Source organism: Rhipicephalus sanguineus, chromosome 4 (assembly GCF_013339695.2).
Source record: "Rhipicephalus sanguineus isolate Rsan-2018 chromosome 4, BIME_Rsan_1.4, whole genome shotgun sequence".
Lineage (NCBI taxonomy): Eukaryota > Metazoa > Arthropoda > Arachnida > Ixodida > Ixodidae > Rhipicephalus > Rhipicephalus sanguineus.
This window is the reverse complement of record NC_051179.1, coordinates 133,664,771-133,686,708: the sequence shown is the minus strand read 5'-3', so window position 1 is coordinate 133,686,708 and position 21,938 is coordinate 133,664,771. Positions and strand designations below refer to the sequence as shown.

The 21,938-nt window shown below is 46.6% G+C and overlaps 1 protein-coding gene across 4 annotated transcripts in view; it reads left to right on the top strand.

Moving 5' to 3' along the window:
- The window catches only part of LOC119390715 (uncharacterized), a 49,594-nt gene extending 47,250 nt beyond the window's left edge, over nt 1-2,344 (top strand). For all 4 annotated transcript variants that reach the window (XM_049414909.1, XM_037658401.2, XM_037658402.2 and 1 more), the window contains 2 exons: nt 735-761; nt 2,012-2,344. In XM_049414909.1, coding sequence (XP_049270866.1) covers nt 735-761; nt 2,012-2,221 — 237 coding nt within the window. In that variant the 3' untranslated portion in view covers nt 2,222-2,344. The remainder of the gene's footprint in view (nt 1-734; nt 762-2,011) is intronic.
- The last annotated feature ends 19,594 nt before the right edge of the window (nt 2,345-21,938 follow it).

The window sequence follows — 21,938 nt, the reverse complement described above, 5'->3', positions numbered from 1 at the left end:
GTGAAAGGAAGATATTCAAGATTTTATTACTGCCCGATAACTGGTGAAGTTAAAATCACTCGGGTGATGTCGCCTGTGTCTTTGTCTCGCGTTGTTTCAATGGCAGGAAGAAAAAGAGGAAGGGGGGGATGTCGTTGGCTTCAGACCCGTGTGGTCTTTCAAGATATGCCGCAAAGTGTCCCGCCCATTTTTCCTTTTAAGTTCCGTTGGCTTCAATGAAGAGGCAGAGACGTCTTACCTGTCGCGCCAATTTCAGCTCTTTCTACGTGCTTGCATTCCTTAGACGTTGCAGACATCACTATTTACCCATGACTTACACCTTACGCTTGTTTTTTTTTCTTTTCTTAATCTTCAAACCCTGATAAATAAAACTTTTTGTTGGGCTAGTTGGTTATTCGACATAGTGTAGGATGATCAGCGCAACCTTAACTCCCGCAAACACTCACACAAACACTCACTCATCCACCAGAGGAACACCCGAGCGCTGAGTGTCGTGTGTGTTCCTCGGGTGGATGAGTGTGTTTGTGTGAGTGTTTGCGGGAGTCAAGGTTGCGCTGATCATCCTACACTGTAAAACCCTGATAAAGCGCACCATACAAGCCACGCCATTTATGTGTGGTCTTTTGAATACAATTTCTTCTGCAACCCTTTTTTCGATGCAATAGAAGAATGCCGTATTATTATTCATACGCTCAGAGTGTGCTAATAATGTTTACTGGGCTGATTGTTTACAGGTTCCGGGAACTCCAGGTACAATTCGGGTGCGTAACACACCTTACATAAAATACAATTCCCGCAGTAAAATACGTATAAGATACTTGAGAAGCGAGGTTTTCTTATTTATATCACTTATTGTATGAGTGACTTAAGCTTGCAATTCGCTTGCATGAGACGCTTTATATCGTCACACTTAAATGCGCACGCTTTACCAGTAAGGGATTCAGTATTCGGATGCTTCTTGGCATGCAGAAATGGAAGCAAACAGAAGGGAGTGCGTTCACATAGCGCAATAAAATTTAGATTTAGGGTGGACTTCCTCGCTTACAAAACCGCTTTTTTTTTAGACCATGTAGGCAGCGAAGTGTGGAACTCTGTGATGACAGCGTAAATACTCACTATAGTGTCTAAATATACGTTTGCACAAATAGACCGCGGTAACAGAATTACAAGTAACTGCAGTCAAACACGCGTATATCGGAATTGCCATAAAATGGGGAATTAGTTCCATATATTGTATAATTAGTATACAGGAGCATAACCAACAATTTTTCTCAGGTGTGGAAGGGTGGGGGTAACCATTTTTGATGTGTTTTGCTACATGCGTTTTATGTGCGCGCGCAAAATTGAAAAAATCGGGTGGGGGGGGGGGGGGGAGGCGTTGAATCCCACCAGCCACTCTGCGCACTCGAAAAATATAAACTGCCCACTCGTAAAAAAGTCAGCACACTAACAGAAAGAAGATAAAATTTACCGAGTGGAATACTTAAAAACTCACAGGGTCCTTATGCGCCCGCCTCAGTCGACTCGAAGGTGAAAGCTATCTCACTTTTTTTTATTCAAATCGAAATATTGAACCTCGTGCGCCCCCATCCAAAAACTTTCTGTAACTAACGTGGTTTTTCAAAGCCACGATGGACGCACCTCACCTTGTTTTGCATTGCCTCTGTCATTTGCCCACCTTCGACCAATCAATGAAATGCATGTGATGACGTCATTGTGACGTCATGATGACGTGGTAATGACGCCACATATTTTGGGAATCTGTGACGTCATCGCGTCATAATCATTTTTTTTTTCGTCACTCGCGTTGACGGCGTGACGGGGGACGGCGGTCAATTTTAGCGTTTGATAAGGCATCTAAGGCTTTCGCCTTAATAAACAACAGAAAACTGCCAAAGTCGAAAAGAACGTGGGCTATGAAGAAATCGGGAGGAGTAAGAATAGGAGTGTTTTGTGGTTCAGAACACATTGTGTTTCCACCATTTAATAATTTGTTTTCCTCGTTCTGCAGATGTCCCTCTGTAGCAATGGGATCTGCCACCTGCCCGATATGTTGACACAGTTGAAACGCACGAAGAGGGAGACCTCACTAAACCGCAAGCGGAGGGGTTTGGTCAGTTACGCGAAAAAGAAGAACAAGAAAAGGAAGGAGAAAAAGAGGAAGAAGAAAGAAGAGAAGAGAAAAAGAAAAGAGCAACAAGATAGGGAGAAGTCTTCGTAAATTCTGGGCGCGAGCCATCGGACGCTTTGAATTGGTTAAGGGAGCATGGGCAGAGAACACTTCAACAACGGTTTCTTGGCTGCAATATTGGTACGGAATGTATAGGAACCACCGGCCTCCTTTCGCCGCTTTGTATCGCGTATATGGCGGCTTAGATTCTGCTCCTGTTGCACAACAGAATGACGCGATGTCATTTTTAACTCGACGCCTCGCATATTCCGTAATTATATCACACAAAGTTGCAGAGCTACACTGTGAGTACATTCCCGGACATTTACAGAATGAAGTAGTTTTTGTTTGAAAGACAATAGCGGTTTTCTTTTAAAGAAAACCACCATGTGAGGCACAAGCACACCAACAATTGGCACTATTTCTGGCCTTTCATGCATGGTCAGCTTATGTGCAAGACCTGCTGCTGTTACTACTTTTCGCTTTGTGCATTTTTCCAGCGTTGAGATGAACACCAGATTTCCTTTTTGTTGTTTCCTCAGAAAAGAAAGGACACGCGTTACATATGTCGTTCTTCTTATGCGGCATTTAGTTTACGTGCACTGCAAAACGTGAATATCAATAAAAAAATTGCTACGTTCGGGGACTCGTGCATCAACTGTGTGCCTTCTGCCACAACTGCATTCAAGTTCGTGACTTTTCTCCATTAGGCACTCAAAGAAAATAACATATAACACCTACGGCAGAGTATATCAAATGTGTGACGCTTGGTATATTGTGTGTTCAGATAACAACGTCGGTGCATGTCTGCTGAGCCCCTTTATTGTCGCTGGAAAAAGAAAAATTCACTGTCCGAGTCTCCAGGGCCACGAAACCGATCTAAGCTTTGCGAGAAAAAGATTTACCTTAGTCAAAAGCTTTCGGAAGTCTTCACTCAACCGAACCGCTTTTTGCGAATTGCGCGAAAATGGCATTTTGACGAGATTCTACTATACAACTGTTGCAGCTGTCAGTCTCAAATTTTTTCATGGCATACTATGAGTAACGTGCGTTTAAAAATGTCGTCATCTTACAGTTTTGTTGCAGATATTTTATTGAAAATGCTCACGAATACGGCACGTTGCTCAATAATGCACTAACTTAATACTTTTTCGCTCCGCGTCTATACTCAGAATTTACAAAACTTCCAGAGTGCTGCCACACACTAGTTTAACAATTGTGCTAAATATGATTGCCGAGAATGATGTCAAAGGGAAACCAAAAATGCATAAGTGAAAGAATAGCTCTAAAAATGCATTAGTTTCAAATGCAATTAAAAAACACCATGTTCGATTTTCTTTAGACTCCCCAGAATTAAAGGCAAGCGCGTGCTCGAACTTAATCCAGGGGGCGGAAACTCCCTAAACCTCCCATGGGACGCGCTCTCGCATGCTGATACGCCGCGGCAGCGCCGATTACACCACTGGTGGCTGCCGGGTATCTACTATAATTAACAAACATAAAATTTTTTCATGACGTCACTGGTGAGGTCAGCAAATAGAGGGAAAGGGCGCGAAATCGAGATGAGGAGGGTTACCACGGAAGCCCTCCTTTCCCGCTTTGCATGCAAGCGGAATGTGTTCACGCAATCTTGCAGGTCCGCTGGCCACTCGGGCGGCGCGGCCATTCGTTAAATTTAGTTAACCGTCTTTTTAATTTTGTTCGTGTGTTGTGAAGTGGACAAACTAAAGCTGACCGATTTCTCAATAAGACAAAACTCGATCGACAAAAGTAAAATTTAAATCTTTTTTTTTAAATCACACGTTTCGTACTAAAAAAAAGAAACAGAGACATACACGTAGTGTGAAAGTGTCAATCTGTAAAAGAAGCTTTAATTTACAACTGAAATATGCACATACTGAGCAAACGTTGAACCCAGGATATCCGAACCAATGCGAAAATTATTAACAATCACGAGCAGGCCACGTCGTACTTGACTCAATCACGCCTGTCATGACTGTGCACATATTTTTCTTACGGAACTTGATCACCAAACAAGACAGAAGTTCAGGGTAAGATGGAGCCTTGAAGCGATGAGAAATCGTTGAAAAGGGAATGCCGCCGGAGACATTGTTTCGACCAGTTGACTTGTCTTCGTCAGGGCAGCAGCATTGCCTTGACGAAGAAAAGACTGCTTTTCGAAACGTTGGCTCCAGCGACATTCCTTGTTAAACGAATTCTGAAAGCATCAGTGTGTCCATTACATGTATTTCAGTGTGAGTATTCGAAGTAAAGGCCCACTAAGTTTCAAATGGCTACATGCATTTCCATGAACAGGAAGGAGCCTATAATTACTTCACATCATTTGAACTACATGGCAAAAGTAAAAGATGAACAAACTCTGTCGCCGAACACGCATTTAAGCTTTTCATTAAACGTATTTTGCCGGCCACAGGTAGGAAGTCGTCATGACGAATCAGACTAGTGACAATGCGCTCATGTCAGTCCAATCAGGCTTGCAGAGAGCTAGATTTACTGATGTATTCATGCAAAATGAATACCTGCTCAAATAATGGACCCAAATGCTTCTGCACACCCGTTGTCATTAGGAAACCGACAAAAAACCTTCGCGGTACTGGAAATCCATGGGTTAACAACCAGAGAGCCGCGCAACACATGTGGTGCCCCGATTGAGCCATCTTCGTCTAATACTCGGTTGGCCTCTTCCATGTGGCTCCCTGCGGCATAGAGTTTCAAACAATAACCTAGGGAGGAAACTGGCGCTGCGATCGTTCAACCACCATGGGAATTATGGGAAGTACAGGCTTCGGATTGGATAGCGTTAGCTAGCGAACTGTCTACGGATCTTTTTCTACAGTTTCAGTTTCATTCTTCGCGAGGCCTGGGTACTTTAGTGCGTTACAAAGCACTCAAGTAGTGCCTTTGTTGTTCAGAGTTGTTCAAAGAGGCTGAAGACCATTAGATCTCTTGATTTGCTGTTTCGTTGAAGCTTTACAAGTTGTATATGGCAGTTTTAGTAAAGCGTCGTGCGCTCACCGCTGCGCACAGATGTAGCGTCCCATGCCAGTGCAGGAAATTGCATAGAGTTCACGTTTTTGATAAGCGTGTCTTGCCAAAACTCGTGCAAATAGGCTGTAAAACGACGGCGAAGCTAAATAGACGCACCGTCACGCTCCTCTAACTTGACTTCACAGCAGAACGAGACAAGCGTTGGAGGCGGAACACTAGGACAGACGCACCTGGCATCGCAGCAGACGATACGTTAAGTGTTCCTCATTCAATACAGTACTGTTATTTCCATAAATAGATTATGCGTGCTTTCGAGGGAAAAACAAGCATGTTTGTTTTCTAGTGTTGTAAAAAAATAATTCTTTATTTGGTGATGCCAAATCTGGAACACAATTGCAGAGCAATGCATACCCTAGTGGTTGAATTTGCCCAGGTTTCACTTCCATCTCACGGTCACGCAAGCTTGTTCTAATAATTTTTACGTAGAACAGAATTAAGCAAGTTTTAATTGGAAATAATGTTATAGCGCTTTGTTTTACACTCGGCAAACAAGCACCGCGAATCTCAACCACGCAATCCATTCGAAACACATCCGAAGCCTGTACTTCCCATCTTTCCCATGGTGAGTGAAGCGCCGCTCAAGGAGCCCGCCTAGACGCTAGCGCCAGATTCCCCTCTAGGTATTATTGTAAGAAACTCTATGCCCTGCGGCTTCCGTTCGCTGCACGCCCCATCAAATGTCTTCTCTTTCCCGCATTCATGCGTGGCACGGCAACCGAGCGAAAATAACTGAGTGCTATCCAAGTTGTCATTTAGCTGAGCGAGTGGCAAGGGTGAGCGGAGGCAAGCGCTACGAACACAAGTCAACCAGTTCCCGCGCTTCGCCCGATTAAAAATTCAAAAAATGAGGAATAAAAAACACAAATAAACTAAGCAAGAATTTTTGACAATTCAATCAAATTTCTTTCATTGTAAAAACTCGTGAAATACAATAAATGCGAACATTCACATCGACCTTACTTCGTTCAACCAGATCTTAGGATGCCCGGCAACCGCTACGAAAGCGCACGTTCCTTGAAACCGGAATTGGTGCTCAGTCTCCGGGGCCTGCTTAATCTGTAAAAACATGTTACATTATTTTTGTCAGACCGGAGTTACAAAGCCGCCAAAGTGACGAAATCGACGTGCACGCGCAACCACTTAAATGAGCGAGCATGTAGCTGCAGGCTTCCAAAGCAACGTCAAGCGGCGCCACTGCTCTTATCGTAAATGGGAATATCCACGGCGCGCCTTTGCCGCTCCCACTTACGCGCACGCGCAGAGCTCTAGGATCGCGTCTGTGGTGCGTCATAATATAACTATTGATGACTAGCATTGCTCCGGGCCAAATGAGGAGCGCATGCGCCAAGTGGCCTTGCCGCCGCCCCTGCCAAATCCGTCGACAAACCGCCTTCGCCGACAGCGCCTACCTCCCGTACCGCATAGCTCGGCCGCGCAATCGTCGCGCCCAAACTTGAGCTTTGGTTCCCTATAGTTGTATTTTTCAAAGTTTTTATGTCTTAAATATGTTGTGTCATGTTCACAAAACATGAGATTGACAGCAAACAGACGAACAGTTCCTTCAAAGTGCAAATTTGGACATATGCATGTTTGTACTCGTCGTGGTATTTTTCCTGGTGAAAGCAATTATCGGAAAAAGTTCGTCTAGATGCACACTTGAGTCGGGTTTTCGTATGCAACAGCTTCTGCAGCCCTAATTCATGCAGCACACGAGACAGGCATTGAAGGAAGACTGGGTTCACACAGAAAGTGTCCTGAAGGCGGCACTCACGTTATCCGCCTTCTTGCGCCTAGCGTAGAACGCCCGACAATAACGTTTCCCTTCACCGCTATCTTCAGAGGAGAAATTTATGTTGAGCAAATGACTAAGTTTAGTTATTCAGCAGTATTTTGCTGAGGAACAACATTTTTTACTCACACAGAAGCGCCTGTACATTTTACGCCGATACGTTTCAAGAGGCCGAAGCAGTTTTTAAAACGGATAGAATTTGTTCTGAGATAAAGCTCATGAATAAGGCGTGATTCAAATCTATTTTATTCACAAATTCCGCTTATACCTAATATTTTTTTTGTCGTTGTTCAGATAGCGCTAAACACTCGCTTTGAGCTTTGCAACTGAGCCATAAATCTCAGGGGAGGTCTAGAAGCGCATGCATACTCACATGGGCTCCTCAGTACAAAACTGCCATTCAGTCGACGACACGAATGACGGACGTGGAAGCTGATGCGCTTTTAGCGATTTCAACCTTTCCGAAGCGTACGGAGCTGTTCATATTTATTTATTTAATTATTCTCCTTTTTCTGTATACCTCAGCGCTCTGGGGATGCAAAATCACAGCCTGTAGCGCCACTACAAATATGTTCTCTCGTGTTCAAGAAACGACAATAAAAAGTGTATCCTCACTGCTCGCTCTTGGAACTTTACTACTCTGCAGCTTGCAGCAAGGCGGCAGTGTTCCGAAAATTGACGCATCATGCTTGCGATTACACCTAGCTAGACACCGTATACATTACCGTAGTTTTCGGCTTCCTGGAGAACAATATCGAACGTTTAACTTTCCATTGGCACTGGGGTGGCTCTCTCGGCCGTCTGCGCAGGCCAATTCGATGCATGCAAGCATTGTCGGAGCCCGAAACGTATTCATACGAGCTTGTGCTGGCGCTAGTTGGAACATATTAGTGGAATATGCAGCGCTGCACAGTAGTAAAATTCGAAGAGCAAACAGTGAGGGAACATTACGCACCATATTTATTCCTCGCTTTCTTACCAAGAAGAGAGAGAAATGGAGATGGATGCACACACCCCTTCCACGCACACGCTCGACGCCAGCGTGCGCCAAGACGTCATTGCGATGGCAGCGCAACGAGAGTGCCCAGCTATCGCTCCCCGGCCGCGCGTTGCGGCCTGTGAACTTTTGACCAACCCTGTGCATCGACTGCTACAAAGAAACGTGATTTACACTTCTCCCGCAAGTTCTTCATGTGTTTGCGCCTGTCATTTCAAGCTTACTGATCATCATCGAAGTGGTTTTCCGGCACTATACCGTCTACTATTACGGACACTTCTGCTTTTGACACCCTACGAGAACTTAACCACTGCTCCGAGGTCGCGACATGATTGGCAAAGGGAACCTGACATCTCACAGATGCACCTTTGTTCTTTTCTCTCTGCCGCATAAGCTCCTTCCCGGCCAAACATGACAATGATATTCAATGGAAACACGCTGCACTCTTGTTACAAGCACTTTTTTATCTTTGGAATGAAAAGAATGGCATTACAATTTCTCGTTTTTGGAGAAACTAGAGAAACTGAGTGATTAACTTCCGTAAACTAACCGTTCGTTGTGAGTTGCATTCTGAGCAGCTCTGCAACTTACTCCGTTATAAACATCGACAACCGAAGTGGTCGTTTATTTAGGAGACGTTGCTGTTATTTGAAATTCATTTCTATTCTACACGAAAAGTGCGCGAATATTAAATATAGGTACACGCAGCACCACACTGCATGGAACTGGAGCGTTTTTTTTGTCCATTATTAGTACCATAATCAGTGAAGAAATTCAGTATAATCAAATGTCTGTACACTAATACTAAAGTGTCCTACGGTTGTGCGCCACCTATAATTATCGCGAGCTATTTGGGCCGTTGAGAAGAAGGCAGGATGCAAGGACCAGTGCCTCGTTGCCATAGTTCAAAGCGTACGAACATTTCCGCGTTCAAAGTGGCTATCTTGTCAATACGAAGTCCACTTGCTCGGACGTATTCCACCTTACACAACTGAAGAAAAGCGTATTTTTGTGGCGTCTATAGCTTGCAAGACAGGAATAAACAGCAACGCAATTACTTTTGTTTCTTACCGTGCAGCTGCGAAGCGGACTTCAGCCGTTGCTTTCGTTCCGTGGTCAATGCCAGCGTGCTAGGCCTCTATCATACCAAACATAGATGCAGCGCAACTTCTGTCGCAGGTCCTAAGTTCCTTGGAAACCCAGTATCACCATAGTGTGTCATCGAAGTGAGTTCGTCGTTATTTCATGCGTATATTCAACTGAAATTCGTATCAGTTTTTCGCTTTTAATTCGCAAATGGTGCCTCTGACGTCACATTTTCCCGTCTCTTAAGTCGAGGCCAGCTATCTGAACAACTCGTGCGACGAAAGAAGATGTTATTTTCTAGCAACACTGCACACCTTTGTAGGAGCACCGAAGCAGCCATATGACGAAGGCACCAGCATAGAGAAATAAAGAATCTCTTTTTGTGTCGGTGACAGTGTACCTGTGGCAAGCGCAGGAAGCATGGGAGGTAAAACATCACAGCAAACAGCAACAAATGGGCACTGCAGCTTCTCTCCTTGCCGACGATGATGCAAGCGGCCTGTGCCGCAAGTGCACTTACCGAAGGAAAGGCCCTCAAGAATTTCGCGTCGTAGATTATCGTCCACGCGATGAAATTATAGTAACTAAACAATGTATACAAGGGCACATTAGTCGATTTTGCCACCACTTAAGTAATCCCCGCCACCGACATGATATGTGAATAATAACTCGATACTAGCGATATGTTGCTTTTCTTTTCCTGCTCACATTGCTGTGTTTGCTTTGTGCCAGACTGTGTATTCTATATGTGTGCAAAATGTGTAAAATATGTGCATATTCCTCCTGCCGGTGTAACGCTCTGGCAGCGCATTCGAGTTTTTGAAATAAATAACACTGCTAAATCTCCGTGTTCAGCGACAACAAATATTTCATTATCGCCCCCTCCTGCATGCTGCTTCTAGTGGGATATGTCGCTGATGATAATGCTCCAGGATTTAGGTAACTACGAAGCTAGTCTTAGAGGTTTAGTTCTCTGGGCACCTCCCGCGTTAGTGTAAATAACGGCAGCAACATGCACGTCCCATTCAATGCACAGCAATTTGTTGAACCCAGCAATGACTATCTTATCCAGAACATCGGCACTTTATATTCCATTGATGCGGAAATGTATCTAAATATAAAAAAACTTCAAAAAAAAAACAAGAAAGCTCCGGCAGTTGCCAGTTTCAACAGTGCAGACACCAGTTTCACCAAGAACAAATGCGGTGTCTACCGCGCTGACACGTATTTCATAGGCAGCGTTTCCAGGCGGAACCCTGCGGGGTTAAGCAACGCTGGGCTATAAGTGGTGGTCATAACAGTGCAAATATAATGTTCTTACATTTTGTTTGTGGCGACGCCACCTTGAAGTTTCCGCACCATTCGCAGTCACATATTTTGACGGCGCCTAGTAGGACCTACGTAGTTCCTAAACGGTAGAAATGAAGTACACTGTCCTTTCATGGGGCCAGAAAGTTAACATACCAAGTTTGAGGAAATTTTGTTGAGCCAATGACGCCAAAATACGATAAGTGCACTTCGAAATCCATGACGTCACGCGCGCAGAGTTTGGCGCGAAAATAAAAATGTAACTTTCAACTTCATTTTATCCTTTATTAATACACCTATTACAGTGAAATTAACAATTAACATTATACTTCTCAAAATACAATTTACCAATCTATACCGATTCATTCTTTCTCTTAAGTGTCCCTTTCAGTCCAAATGGATAACGTCGCCTCGCTAATCGTATGTTCTACGTGCGAGTGAAAGCACGCGAGCGCGGCGGACGAACGTAGTCACTGGAAAATTTCAGAGTACCGCAAAGGTAGGCTGCACGCGGGCAACATTGGGCGGCGGCGGCCATATCCCTTCCGGACCGTCCGGCGCGTTGGTAGCGTGTGTTGAGAAGTGGCCGATCTTTTCCCCTCGATGCCGTGTTACGCTCGGCGTAACTGCAATATGTGTATGTGTGTTTCTTCAAAAGGATATCAGAAGTGATTTCGAGTCATCGACAGTCATGAATCGACTGCGCGGTAAGCGGTGTAGCTAATGAAACGTGCGGCGAATGTTGCCATGTGCTCGCGAACTCTCTTCGTGGCTTCATCGGTCTCTTTTCGTTTCACGGCCGGGTGTGTTCGCAAGGTCCGGAGCTGTATAGTTGCATTAGTGTAATGACCGTACGAGATGCCCTTTATTTCGACACTTGGTAAACGTTGACTGTTTGCGCTAGCTTTGCAGTCGGGGTTCAGGTTCGCTTCATATCGCATTTGAGAACATTATCGAACATCGAGAACATTCAGCATTGCGTCCTTCGACTGATCGCTGACGCATACCTTACTTGCGCACCATGCTTGCTGTTCAGCTGGGTGTTATCTGTAATAGAAGTGGTGTGTGTAAGGTAAGTGGAAGTTGTGCGTGAAGTATTTGTCTCAGTTCGGAACGCCAGCAGCCGAACGCACGGGCGAATCGGCGTGCGGTAGGTAAGGTGCATTTTATTTTGCGAATACATTGTCATTTCCTAACAGATACGTGGAAAATAGGCCATCAAAAATGATTGACGTCACTACTCAGTTGTTTCATTTCCTATTTTTTGTCTCCTTAACATTCCCAACGTACGTTACAGTGCATTTGCAAATATTTTGCTGTGTTCCGATAAAGTTTTTTTTTTTTTGGGGGGGGGGGGGCGTTGCCAGCGCGTAAACAGCTAGGGTTCGGTTTCTGCACTGCTTTTAATTTCAGCTTCTTTTTTTCGTAATGCACTCTTGTTAAAACTTCCTTGGCACAGTGCTTCATGTTATTTTGATCAGAAATAGCACATCCCAAAAATTTTTAACGCGCATGCTACTGCAACACAGTACGTGTATACGAGCTAGGGCTCGCATGAAATTGATTCCCTCAATGCGTGGGAGGATAAGCCGTTTTTGTTTCTTTTTTGCTGTGACCATTTCTCACGCACTAAACAGTATTGTAAGGGTGTGCTCGGCGCAATGCAGCATTAGCAACATTTAAAAAAGATAAAATATGCTTAATAACATTGCCTTATATCAAGTTTCTCAACAGAGTTCCACACTTCAGTTTTGCGCAGTGGCAAATGATCACGCGACAATTGCCTTCAAGGTATACAGGAAACAGTTATTATTTTAATAAGTCTTCGATTTCGCTCTCGTGCGTGACACATGCACAATCTGTTCAACAGATCGAGATATAAACAGCCAAACAAATAGAAAGGTATGTAGTATGTAGTTTTCAATATCGCTGAACATAGCGAACCGTAAAGGTGAAGTATCCTGTTGCATGACATCTTTTCCAGCAAAGTTAGTGTAGTTCACTGCGGAAAGGAGTGTTCTTCGAGGGGGGCGAATTCATTCCGCGGCCAACTATGCAGCCACGTACAACGACGCTCTTTGACGTTAATATTTCCCACACGGAATCCAAAAAATATACGAAATTCCCGGAGTTGCTCACCAGCAACGTTCGGTTACTGGTGAGCTACTCTCTGGCATCTGCATGAGGCGTTCAAAAAGCGACGAAGTACTTCTAGGGACCGTGGCACTGCTAAATGTCCGGCCGCGCTCTGCATTCAACGCGCCTGCACCCAAAGCGCTTGGAAGGGATATGGCGGCGAGAGGTCTCGTGATGCGAGTAAGCCAATCGCGTCGGCGGCGGCGCGCGGAAAACAGATGCGATACTCTCAAATTTTTCTAGTGACTCTAGACGAACGCAGCTGAAGCAGATGTGAAACCAGGCCATCTCCGTCGCACGAAAGGCGCATGCGCCCTTCGTATATTGGGCGCGAGGGCATACCGTGGCGCCACCATGTGGAGGCATTCCTGTGACGTGCAAGGTTGGGTTGCTCCGCCAGCCCTCGCCCGCACAGCCCACAGCCGCTTTCGCGTCTCTTTTTTTATTATTCTCGTATAAGGGGGTTTATTCACAAAACCAAAGGCCTGGGTTCAGCGGTGTCAAACACTGAACGCGCGCTCTCGATCGGCTCTTCGTCTTGATCTTCTTCCACTCCTACTCGACGCTGTCTCGCTGTCTCTCTTCCCCACTACACTCCTTGCTTTTCACTTCGACTAAATCAGTAAAATACTACGGCGGCTTTGTTAATGAGTGAAAGAAATGCTAAATAACAACTCCGAAAGAATGTCACGCTCATCATAATACTTTACACAACGCCCTGACTGCCGACGTCGTCTGCTATGGCCACCTACATCGAAGCCACTGGGGCCGATCGCGCTGCTTTTGTAAAAGGTTACGAACAAGTTTGTGTCGAATTGAAGCCTCGAATGCGCTTAGCGCGTGCTTGTATGAAATACACATATTTTTGTTCCAAGAAATGTGTGTAACCGTGCAAATTCATTCATTATGTGTTAGCACCTAAAAAGGGGCCGCGGTTGACAAGACAAGCATGCGCAAATTTACATTCCTGTTTAGCACACATACCTCTATGAAGCATGATGCAAGCGGATTATCCGTTTTGTGGGAAGTTACCAAGCGTGCTTAGAGCTGCATGCAGCCACAGCTTTTCTGATATGACTGGAAACAAACTCATGTGCCTCATTCGGAGTCGTAGCTAGTTAACATTTCATATGAGTACAAGTTTCTCTGCGGCACGATCCTAATATTTACGTCTTGCTCCTTACTGCACAAATTTTCTACGGTTGTCACACGGTGCACTTTCGATCGCCCTCGAGCCATATAGGGACGAAACTTTTCGATGCTTGACTCCAGCTTCTACAGAGGGGCCAATCGCGATAGCAAATGCACCGTGTGACAGCCGACCGTATTACTTTGCACACTTAAAGGAGCATGCTTCAAGGTGTGGCTTATCGTGGTATAAATGGCAATTTTACGTTTCAGTGAAAAGACCAGCGTCCAGCCTTTACAGCTTCATTTTTAAGCAGTGTGACACGTCACTGCTGCTGTTAGACGGTGAATTAGTGTTTGAAGCTTGCCACGTTATCGCCTGAACGTAAAGTGACATAGAGAAGAGCAAGTGGCACTGGCTATGGGCTCATTCTACAGACATAATGTATAAGGGACCCGATGGGCTGTAGTCGACAGTTGCACGGAAACCCGTGTGATCGGGAAAACACGAGAACAATTAAAAACATGGCTGATCCCTCTGTCATAGGAATCCCTATAACACGAAAGTAAAACATGTCTTACAGACGTAGTTGAGCGTTTGTTGTGCATTGTTTCGCCCCGAGGGCGAAGGAATGAATGCTATATAGCAAGAAGATGTAATGTCACGCGAAGAACCGCAAGCAGCTCGAAAGTTGCAACGAGCTGCTGATGCAGAAAGGACGCACGGAATGGACATACACAGGATGAGCGCGAACTAACGACTGTCACAGCTCGACAGGTAAAGCACGCTGATCAAATACAAAGAAGGACGCACTAAACGAACGCACAAGTATACACAGGATCAGCGCGAAGTGTCACAGTTGTAACTTATTTGTTTGTGAGCAGCGCGCTCCTTTCGCAAAAGCGGCCGCTGCAGTGAGCGAAGTGACATTCGTGCTCTCTGTAACTTTAACGCAATCCTGCGGTGAGAGCGCAAGACGTACAAAATAAGCGCGCGCGCACGAGCGACCATGCCCTGTAGAGGTGCACGCTCTTGTCAAAGCGTGCGGCGACAACCTTTAAAGCGGGCCCTACGCGTGATCTCGCTAGTGATAACGAAAACTCGCTGATGCACCACCGATCTCTGAGTACCGCCACCGGCAAATGATGTATAGAAATAGCACGCCGTTAGTACGACTAAGAACGTGCCGTCTTTGGCAGAGTAGTTTCGTGCTGCGCCCTGGGGATTGAGGGGTGGTAATGTTAACCTCCCGGTGGCAAAACTTTTTCCTCCAGTTTTTTTCTTTGCCGTATGATAGTCTTTATATTTTACAGCGTCATATCCGTCATTTTACAGCGTCACAACGGCGTACACGCTTAAACGTAATGGCGGCAACTTCCCAGGCGTGTACGCATGCTGCTACGTCATATTTTAAAACATACATAACCGTACTGTTTGCGCATACGTTTTTCGTTGTGAACAACGCTCCCGTGTGGGACCTGAAGCCTCTTGCTTTTATGTGAACATTCGTGGTCGGTGTCTATTTTAACTCCATGGGCTTCAAATAATTACAGTAACAGGAAGACAGGTGACAGCGGCATCACGCTCATGCAAGGCAGGGCAGGGGCAAACCTGAAAGCTCACGCCTGGCTCCTTCGCGTACGTAAGGCACTGTGGCACGGAGCAGAAAAGTAACATGCCGCCGATAACTTTTACTGCACTTTTAGATGCGAAGCCGCTTTTTCTCGGGGCTGTGTCCGGCGCTGGCGTCCGCGCTCCACTGCGCATGCGTCGCCTTCTCTCCTTTCCTCCCCCGCGCTGCAGCCGCGGCGCAGCCTCTCCTGTCACGTGATGCTGCCGCGCCGCTGTGAGTGTAGCATAGCCATCTGAGCCCGCGCTCGCGCCAAGACAAAGTCTTCTTCTTCTTCGACCGCCTCGAGGATGATACGTGCAGAGCACTTTAGGGGCCCGGGCTGCCGTATGCTGTCCTAGCTTGGCGTAACACAGACAAAACCATGTGTGCTGGCCCGCGCTAGCGCGTTCGAGCCTGTGTAAGGGGCTGGGTAAGACGCTGTGGCCTCTGCTCCTTACACTCTGTCAGCAATCATGTGATGGCGTCGGGGAGCGAAATTCTGCAGACGCGCGATGAACGAAAGCGTGGTATCCTAGTCACAACGCGCTGGCACGCGCTAGCGCGTTCGAGCCTGTGTAAGGGGCAGCGTATGACGCTGTGGCCTCCCCCGTTACACTCTCTCAGCAATCACGTGATGGCGAACAGCAACAGCAGCAACAGTGATTTCATGGTGTGCTCGACTTGGAAGGACGTGTTCACATCGGGCAAGGCGCCCGTGATGAACGGAACTTTAAGACGACCCATACGCTGCTTCGCATCCCCACATGGTTCCCTTTAGTGGGAGATGGTGTAATCTTTTTTTGAGATTGCATAGCCTCTAGGGGTCCGCACACATCAAATTAGAGCAAAGCAACGCTTTTCAAACGGGAAAACGCCGCGAAATTGCGGTTAAAAACAACGCATTCAACCGCCTGCTTCCCTTGGCCAGAGCGAAGTAAGATCACGTGATCCAACCCTACACGTCACAGCGATTGCAGCGCCCGCGGCTCCAATGGTGGCTTCCTGCCCAATATTCGAAGGATCCGGCATGAAACGTTAGCTCACAGTTCACGCCTGTGTATGTCGTGCATCTTTGTCCATATCGCAGTTCAACGCAAAGAGGTTCGTACAACAGAAAACCAACTAGGAGCGAGCCAACGCCCTGCTCTATTATCCAGTGCTAGACGAGAGTTAGTCATGACTAGCCAACACTAAGGCACTACAAGTCAACTTTAGGCTGCACTAGACAGGTATTAGGCAATGTTCTTCCACTAGCCAACAGTTAAACACTAGGCACCATTACAAAATACTAGCCGACAGTTGGTCAATCCTCTTGGTTTTGTGCGAGTAGATACGGCATATGCGATTGCGCGTAAGCCATGTTATGTGAAGTGTGCTCGATTGGGCTAGTTGGTGCATAGTAGACGAAGAACAAACCAGTGCTTAAGACGGGACGAGGTGAACACCATTTATATCATACAGGTTATGCAATGCATATTGATGTACCAGGCCTGCAGCCTGGAATTTTTTTCGAAGGCCGGGGGGGGGGGGGCGTGCGCGGGGAGAGGGGCAGTTGCGGAAGGCCTCGTCTGAGAACAACACCTACTTTCGTAATTTATTTTCGGTAAAACACCATCGTCCATCAAAATTTCAGCGGAAAGACCCGGGCCCCTGCACCCCCCCCCCCCTCTGGCTATGAGCCTGGCAGGTATCCAGCGAAAGACATGACCGGAATACCTCTTCTCATTTATGCTCTTCACGTCATCCCATACATGACATTTCACTACCGCATCTTCATCAATCATGTATGCACAGTGTATTATACTTACAACCGCTACTAACCAACATTAGGCTACAAAAGAAAGCTTTTAACCAAAATTTGGCTGTCATAGTCAACATGTAGCCAACACTAGGCATTATTACACAACACTAACCTTCGTGAAATCTTCCTCGTTTTATGCGGGTATATACCGCACAGGTGCCGCAAAAGTAAAACGGAGCACGCGAGCTGTGGCCAGATGGGGTGAAACTGCATGCCAGCGCGCTCTATCACATGATGCGCAGCAGACAGTGGGAGTGCGTCGGCATATTCGGCTTACCCATCCCGATATTCTGATGCTTGCCGTATCTCCGGCTTGAGTGAAGCCCCGCTGCTACCATCACTGCTCGTCAGGATACGTTTTCAACGCTTTATACATTTCTTTGCCCGCGTCGTGACGAAATGTTCGGAGGTATGCGCTTTCCGCATAGCTAGAGTGTACTAGAACAGGGGAGTGCGCGGAACGGCCTCAGTACCAATTTACAGAAAATGAAGGCAAAGGGGGTCAATCCGCTTGTGGCGCTGCGATCGGTAGTCTACAAATGTGTCGTTGTTAGCAGTTGCGCGCGGCTTCGCGAAAGTGGTGCATGGGTAGAATGCCCGCTTCCCACTCAAAAGGCCCGGTATCGAATCGCAGCTGCAGGTGGTGGGTTTTTATTCTTGGTGTCTCCTTTTATAGCTGTATTGGTTTTCCTTTTTCTCCTAAAACTAGCTTCTGTTGTTACGTATTGCTACAAAAAGTAGCGTAAAATGAGAAATGTCGCTTTGAGTCTCGTATTGGCAAATAACTCGGAGGCAATACTTTATGTTTTTCTTGAATCCTGGGCGGTGGCACTGCTAATAACTACGCTCACTGTCAAATTTCTTCTATTTTACTTCACATTTTGCGTTACTTTTTGAAGCAACCCGTAGCAACTGAAGCTAGTTTTAAGAAACAAAGGAAAACCAATAGAGCTCTAAAAGTGACACTAATAATAAAAACCCATCATCCACAGCTGCGATTAAAACGTGGGCCTTTTTAGTGGGAAGCAGGCGTTCTACCCCTGCACCACTTTCGCGGAGCCGCGCGCAACTCTTAAATGACGACACATTGCAGACTACCGATCGCAGCGGATAGACCCTGTTTGGGCTTCTTTTCGAAGCTCGTTCCGAGCACTCCCCTGTTCTAGTACACTCTAGCATAGCTAAGAATGCCACCACTTTCGTCCAAGCACGTGATGTTTTTACGAGCTCGCAGCTGACCAATAATTTTGTGTCGAACAAAGAAAAATGAGCCCTTCAATATTCCCCCTCCTTCGTTATTCATGCAGCGGGTAACGTGATAACAGACTGGATGCCTTCAGGTAGTATGCGAGAGATTATTGGTCAGCTGCCCGCTCGCAAAAAAAATCACGTGCATCGTGACACCAGCAGGCAGAAAAAGAGTGTTCCACACTCGCCGTCATGGCTACTGGCGGCGCTGATTAACACTCCCAGGTTTCAATGCACATATACATATACCCCATAAAGTGGATGGGGGAATGACTGCCGCTGTAGCTCAGTTGATAGAGCATCAGACACGCTATTCGAAGGTCGCAGGTTTGGTCGCTCTCAGCGGCAACTTATCTTGCCGCCGCCGGCCGTGTGCTCTAGTATCGAATTTCATTTACAGAGCATTGTCCGTTGTTACGGGTTGTAGCTTGTGGGGGTGCTATCACCAGTCGACGGTTTCCGCGGTTCGGGGAACCTTTGTGTGAGCCGGGTTAGAGTAGGCCTAGGGGGTGGGCGGGGGATAATTTTAATCTCTAGCGTCGGCGGCGTGCTTTCTTGAGAGCGAGGAGATCGATTGCTGTGGCGTGTTTGAACCTGTCGGCACGCTTAGAGTTTTTTTTGTTCGTAGTGGTTGACCTTTTTTTAAGGAATGTCGTTGAGTTGTCGGTACGAGAGCCACGTGGTCCGCATCGTGGTAGAGCGAGGCATATAGCACGTGGACTACAGGTAAGCCCGAAGCGAGTGAGTACGGAAGCCTTGTAGGTGGTCCGAGTTTTCTGTAAATAGTTTCTTCTGTCTTTGACTCTGGGAGTCGCGTCTTGAGTAGCCGGGTGGCCAGGGGCCACGGATGTTGTTGCTTCTGGTATTGCGGCTCGACGGCGATCGCTCATTAAGCTGCTGCGTGCGCTGGGAGCGGCGTAGGACCACCTTACAGAGCTGATGTCTCTTCGAGGTTGCCTCTTCTGGGCCTATGCTGGGGGCAGGTTGGATGCCGGTTGTTGTTAATCCATTCGTTAGGCCTAAGGGTCTGCGGAAGTGCCTGTCGCACGTGGGACACAACACGTTTGGTCGAGGTGTTGGTCACTGCTCCCCTCATTTTACCTTGCGTTGCACAAATGAAGAAAAGCAACCTTTGTTCTAAGTCTCCGGCAATGTATTTGCTAGCCGTACTGACCATCGTACGACGTGGGCGACGCGCACCGCAGCTCCCTTCCCTTTGTCCTACCATACCGTTCTGGCGAGGGTGTTATGAGTGTGCGCAGCGGGAGCGATGTAATCCGCGGCTGGTTGTGTTCTGCACATCGCCTTCGCCACTGGTCGGGAATGCGGTCGAGACATCTCGGGCAGTGGACATGCCTGTGACCTGAGCAGCTGCCTTTGAATCGGTGCTCTCGAAAGTGCTGCTCGCAACCAGAAGACGTGTCGGTGCGATCGACGCTTTCATGCGCCGACTGCCACGTTGCCTTTGCGGGTTCATGACTGAGGTCAAGTCGTCGAGCCAGCGCAGCGGTGTCGACCAGCGGCTATGTAGCGGTGCACGGACATTCTTAAGGGCATTTACGCCACATGAGTTGTCTTCTTTCGTAGAGCTTGTGTAGCTGTCTGTCTTAAGTTTTTTTTACCGGGATACTTGTTGATTTAAGGTTGGGGGATGTGGGGGCTATCACCCCCTGTAAAGTCCTTTGCGCCTCATGGCGTACGCGTGCAGCCACCGAGCGAGATGCCGCGCGGTATAGGCTTAGCGCGGTGACGCCGGCAGCGCCACCTGGGAGGTTAGGCAAGCGTGCAGGAAACAGCAGCGAGTCTCTTTTGGGGTTAGGTAGCGTGCGTGGATGGACATCTATCGCGATGGGCCCGTGGGTGACGATACCGCGGCTCATCTCCCGCGGGCCCCTTGTGCTGAGCCGAAAGTCGGCGACGCCGCATTCGCGGTGCATTGTGGGTGATGTTTTCTGTGTATTGTATTGGCATTGTAAAGGTTACTTAGCGTGTTACTAGTTATGCATTAGATTCGGCTGCTGAGCTCGTCGTTTGTAAAAGCAGGTTAATAATTGTACACGTGTTCGTGGTGCCCGACGGCGTGGACTGTCTCCGTGTGTTCGGAGAGCAGCGATGTAGAGAGAGAGAGAAAATGTTTTAATGAAAAGCTGGAGATGTTTGCCTGGCTATTCGCCTGACATGCTACTCCAGGTGCTCCAGGGTGATGATTATGATATATACACTGACAACCACACATACATACATAGACTACACTGTTTACAAAGTTTCGGTCGGGCTTGTGGCCCGCAAGAAAGTCAGCAGCGCTTTCGTTGCGCGTAACGCACAGGTGCTGTTTTGCCATGGGCCCAGAATGTGCCGCAGTTGCAAACACGAGTCCTGTTGAAGGTGCAGAGCCACCTTCAGAGATCGTCTTTCTGTTGCGTATCGCCTGCATTCGCAGAGAACGTGTTTTAGGTCTCTGCATATACGCATATGCATCATTATTCGCAATTTTCTGGTGACAAATACTACATCATAACATTGGGGGGTGGGCAAGTTTGTACTGCATATCTTGAGGTTTAGGGCAAATAAAGAAGAGCATAGACGATCCGCTGTGTCTTCTTGTCGTCGTTTGCGTCCTCGTGTTTCTTGGAGCTAAACGTAAAACTTTTACATACTACCTTCCTCCTCCGAATATGACCGTATCTGTCTCAAACTGTGCACAGCATTTATTGTCAGCACTTCGGAGTAGCTTGTAAATGATATAGCACATTCACAATGCATAGTGTGAAAATAAAAAAAAAACTGCGCTATCAAGCTTCACTAGTTGATTTGTCGGACAGCTTGGCTGTCCGACAATTTTCTCGGCATGGAAGTGGCTGAGTTTTGTTTTACATTGCGGTCATTCTACGTGACGCCTGGTGTAAACGAACTGGTGGATGACGCTCTTCTTCGCAGAATTGCAAAATGACTATATCAATCATGTCGGGTCGTTTGTTGACAAAGCTAAGGCTTTCACGCTTGCTATAACACCACATATTTCTCCATACGTTCGGCTATTTGCATATTTGAAATATTGCAGCACTCCCTAGATAATCTACTTCATACAATTACATTTCCATACAGTTGAAAAGAGTTAGTGCAGAAGACAAAGCAAAAGGGCACGACCATCATTGATATTTTAAAACAGACGAGCTGAAATCGTTAATACTTCACGTATTCTATGTTATTTTTCAACACTGCCCAAGCTGACAGCATGGAATAGAGACCAGTGGTATTGCCGGTCTTGGTTCCCTTCTCCATATTGAGTTCACTTTTTCCTCATTTCTCACAGTTTTCTGAAATGCAATATAACACAAGTTACAGCAGTCCTGCATGTTCTTGTAGTGACTAGTGAATATATCGAGTACTTGAACTAAGGCATGCAATAAAGAAACTATAACATTATCCCGTGGGGTATCACTTTATCTTTTTTAACAAACAACGCGATTTGGAGGCATTCAGCTCCACAATATTTCTAATTTGTGTGTTTTCATGATGTAATGGCCTAATCTGTTATTTACCAGGGCATGCTGTGCTATACACAGAATATCGACAAAAGAGAGACTGTGAGC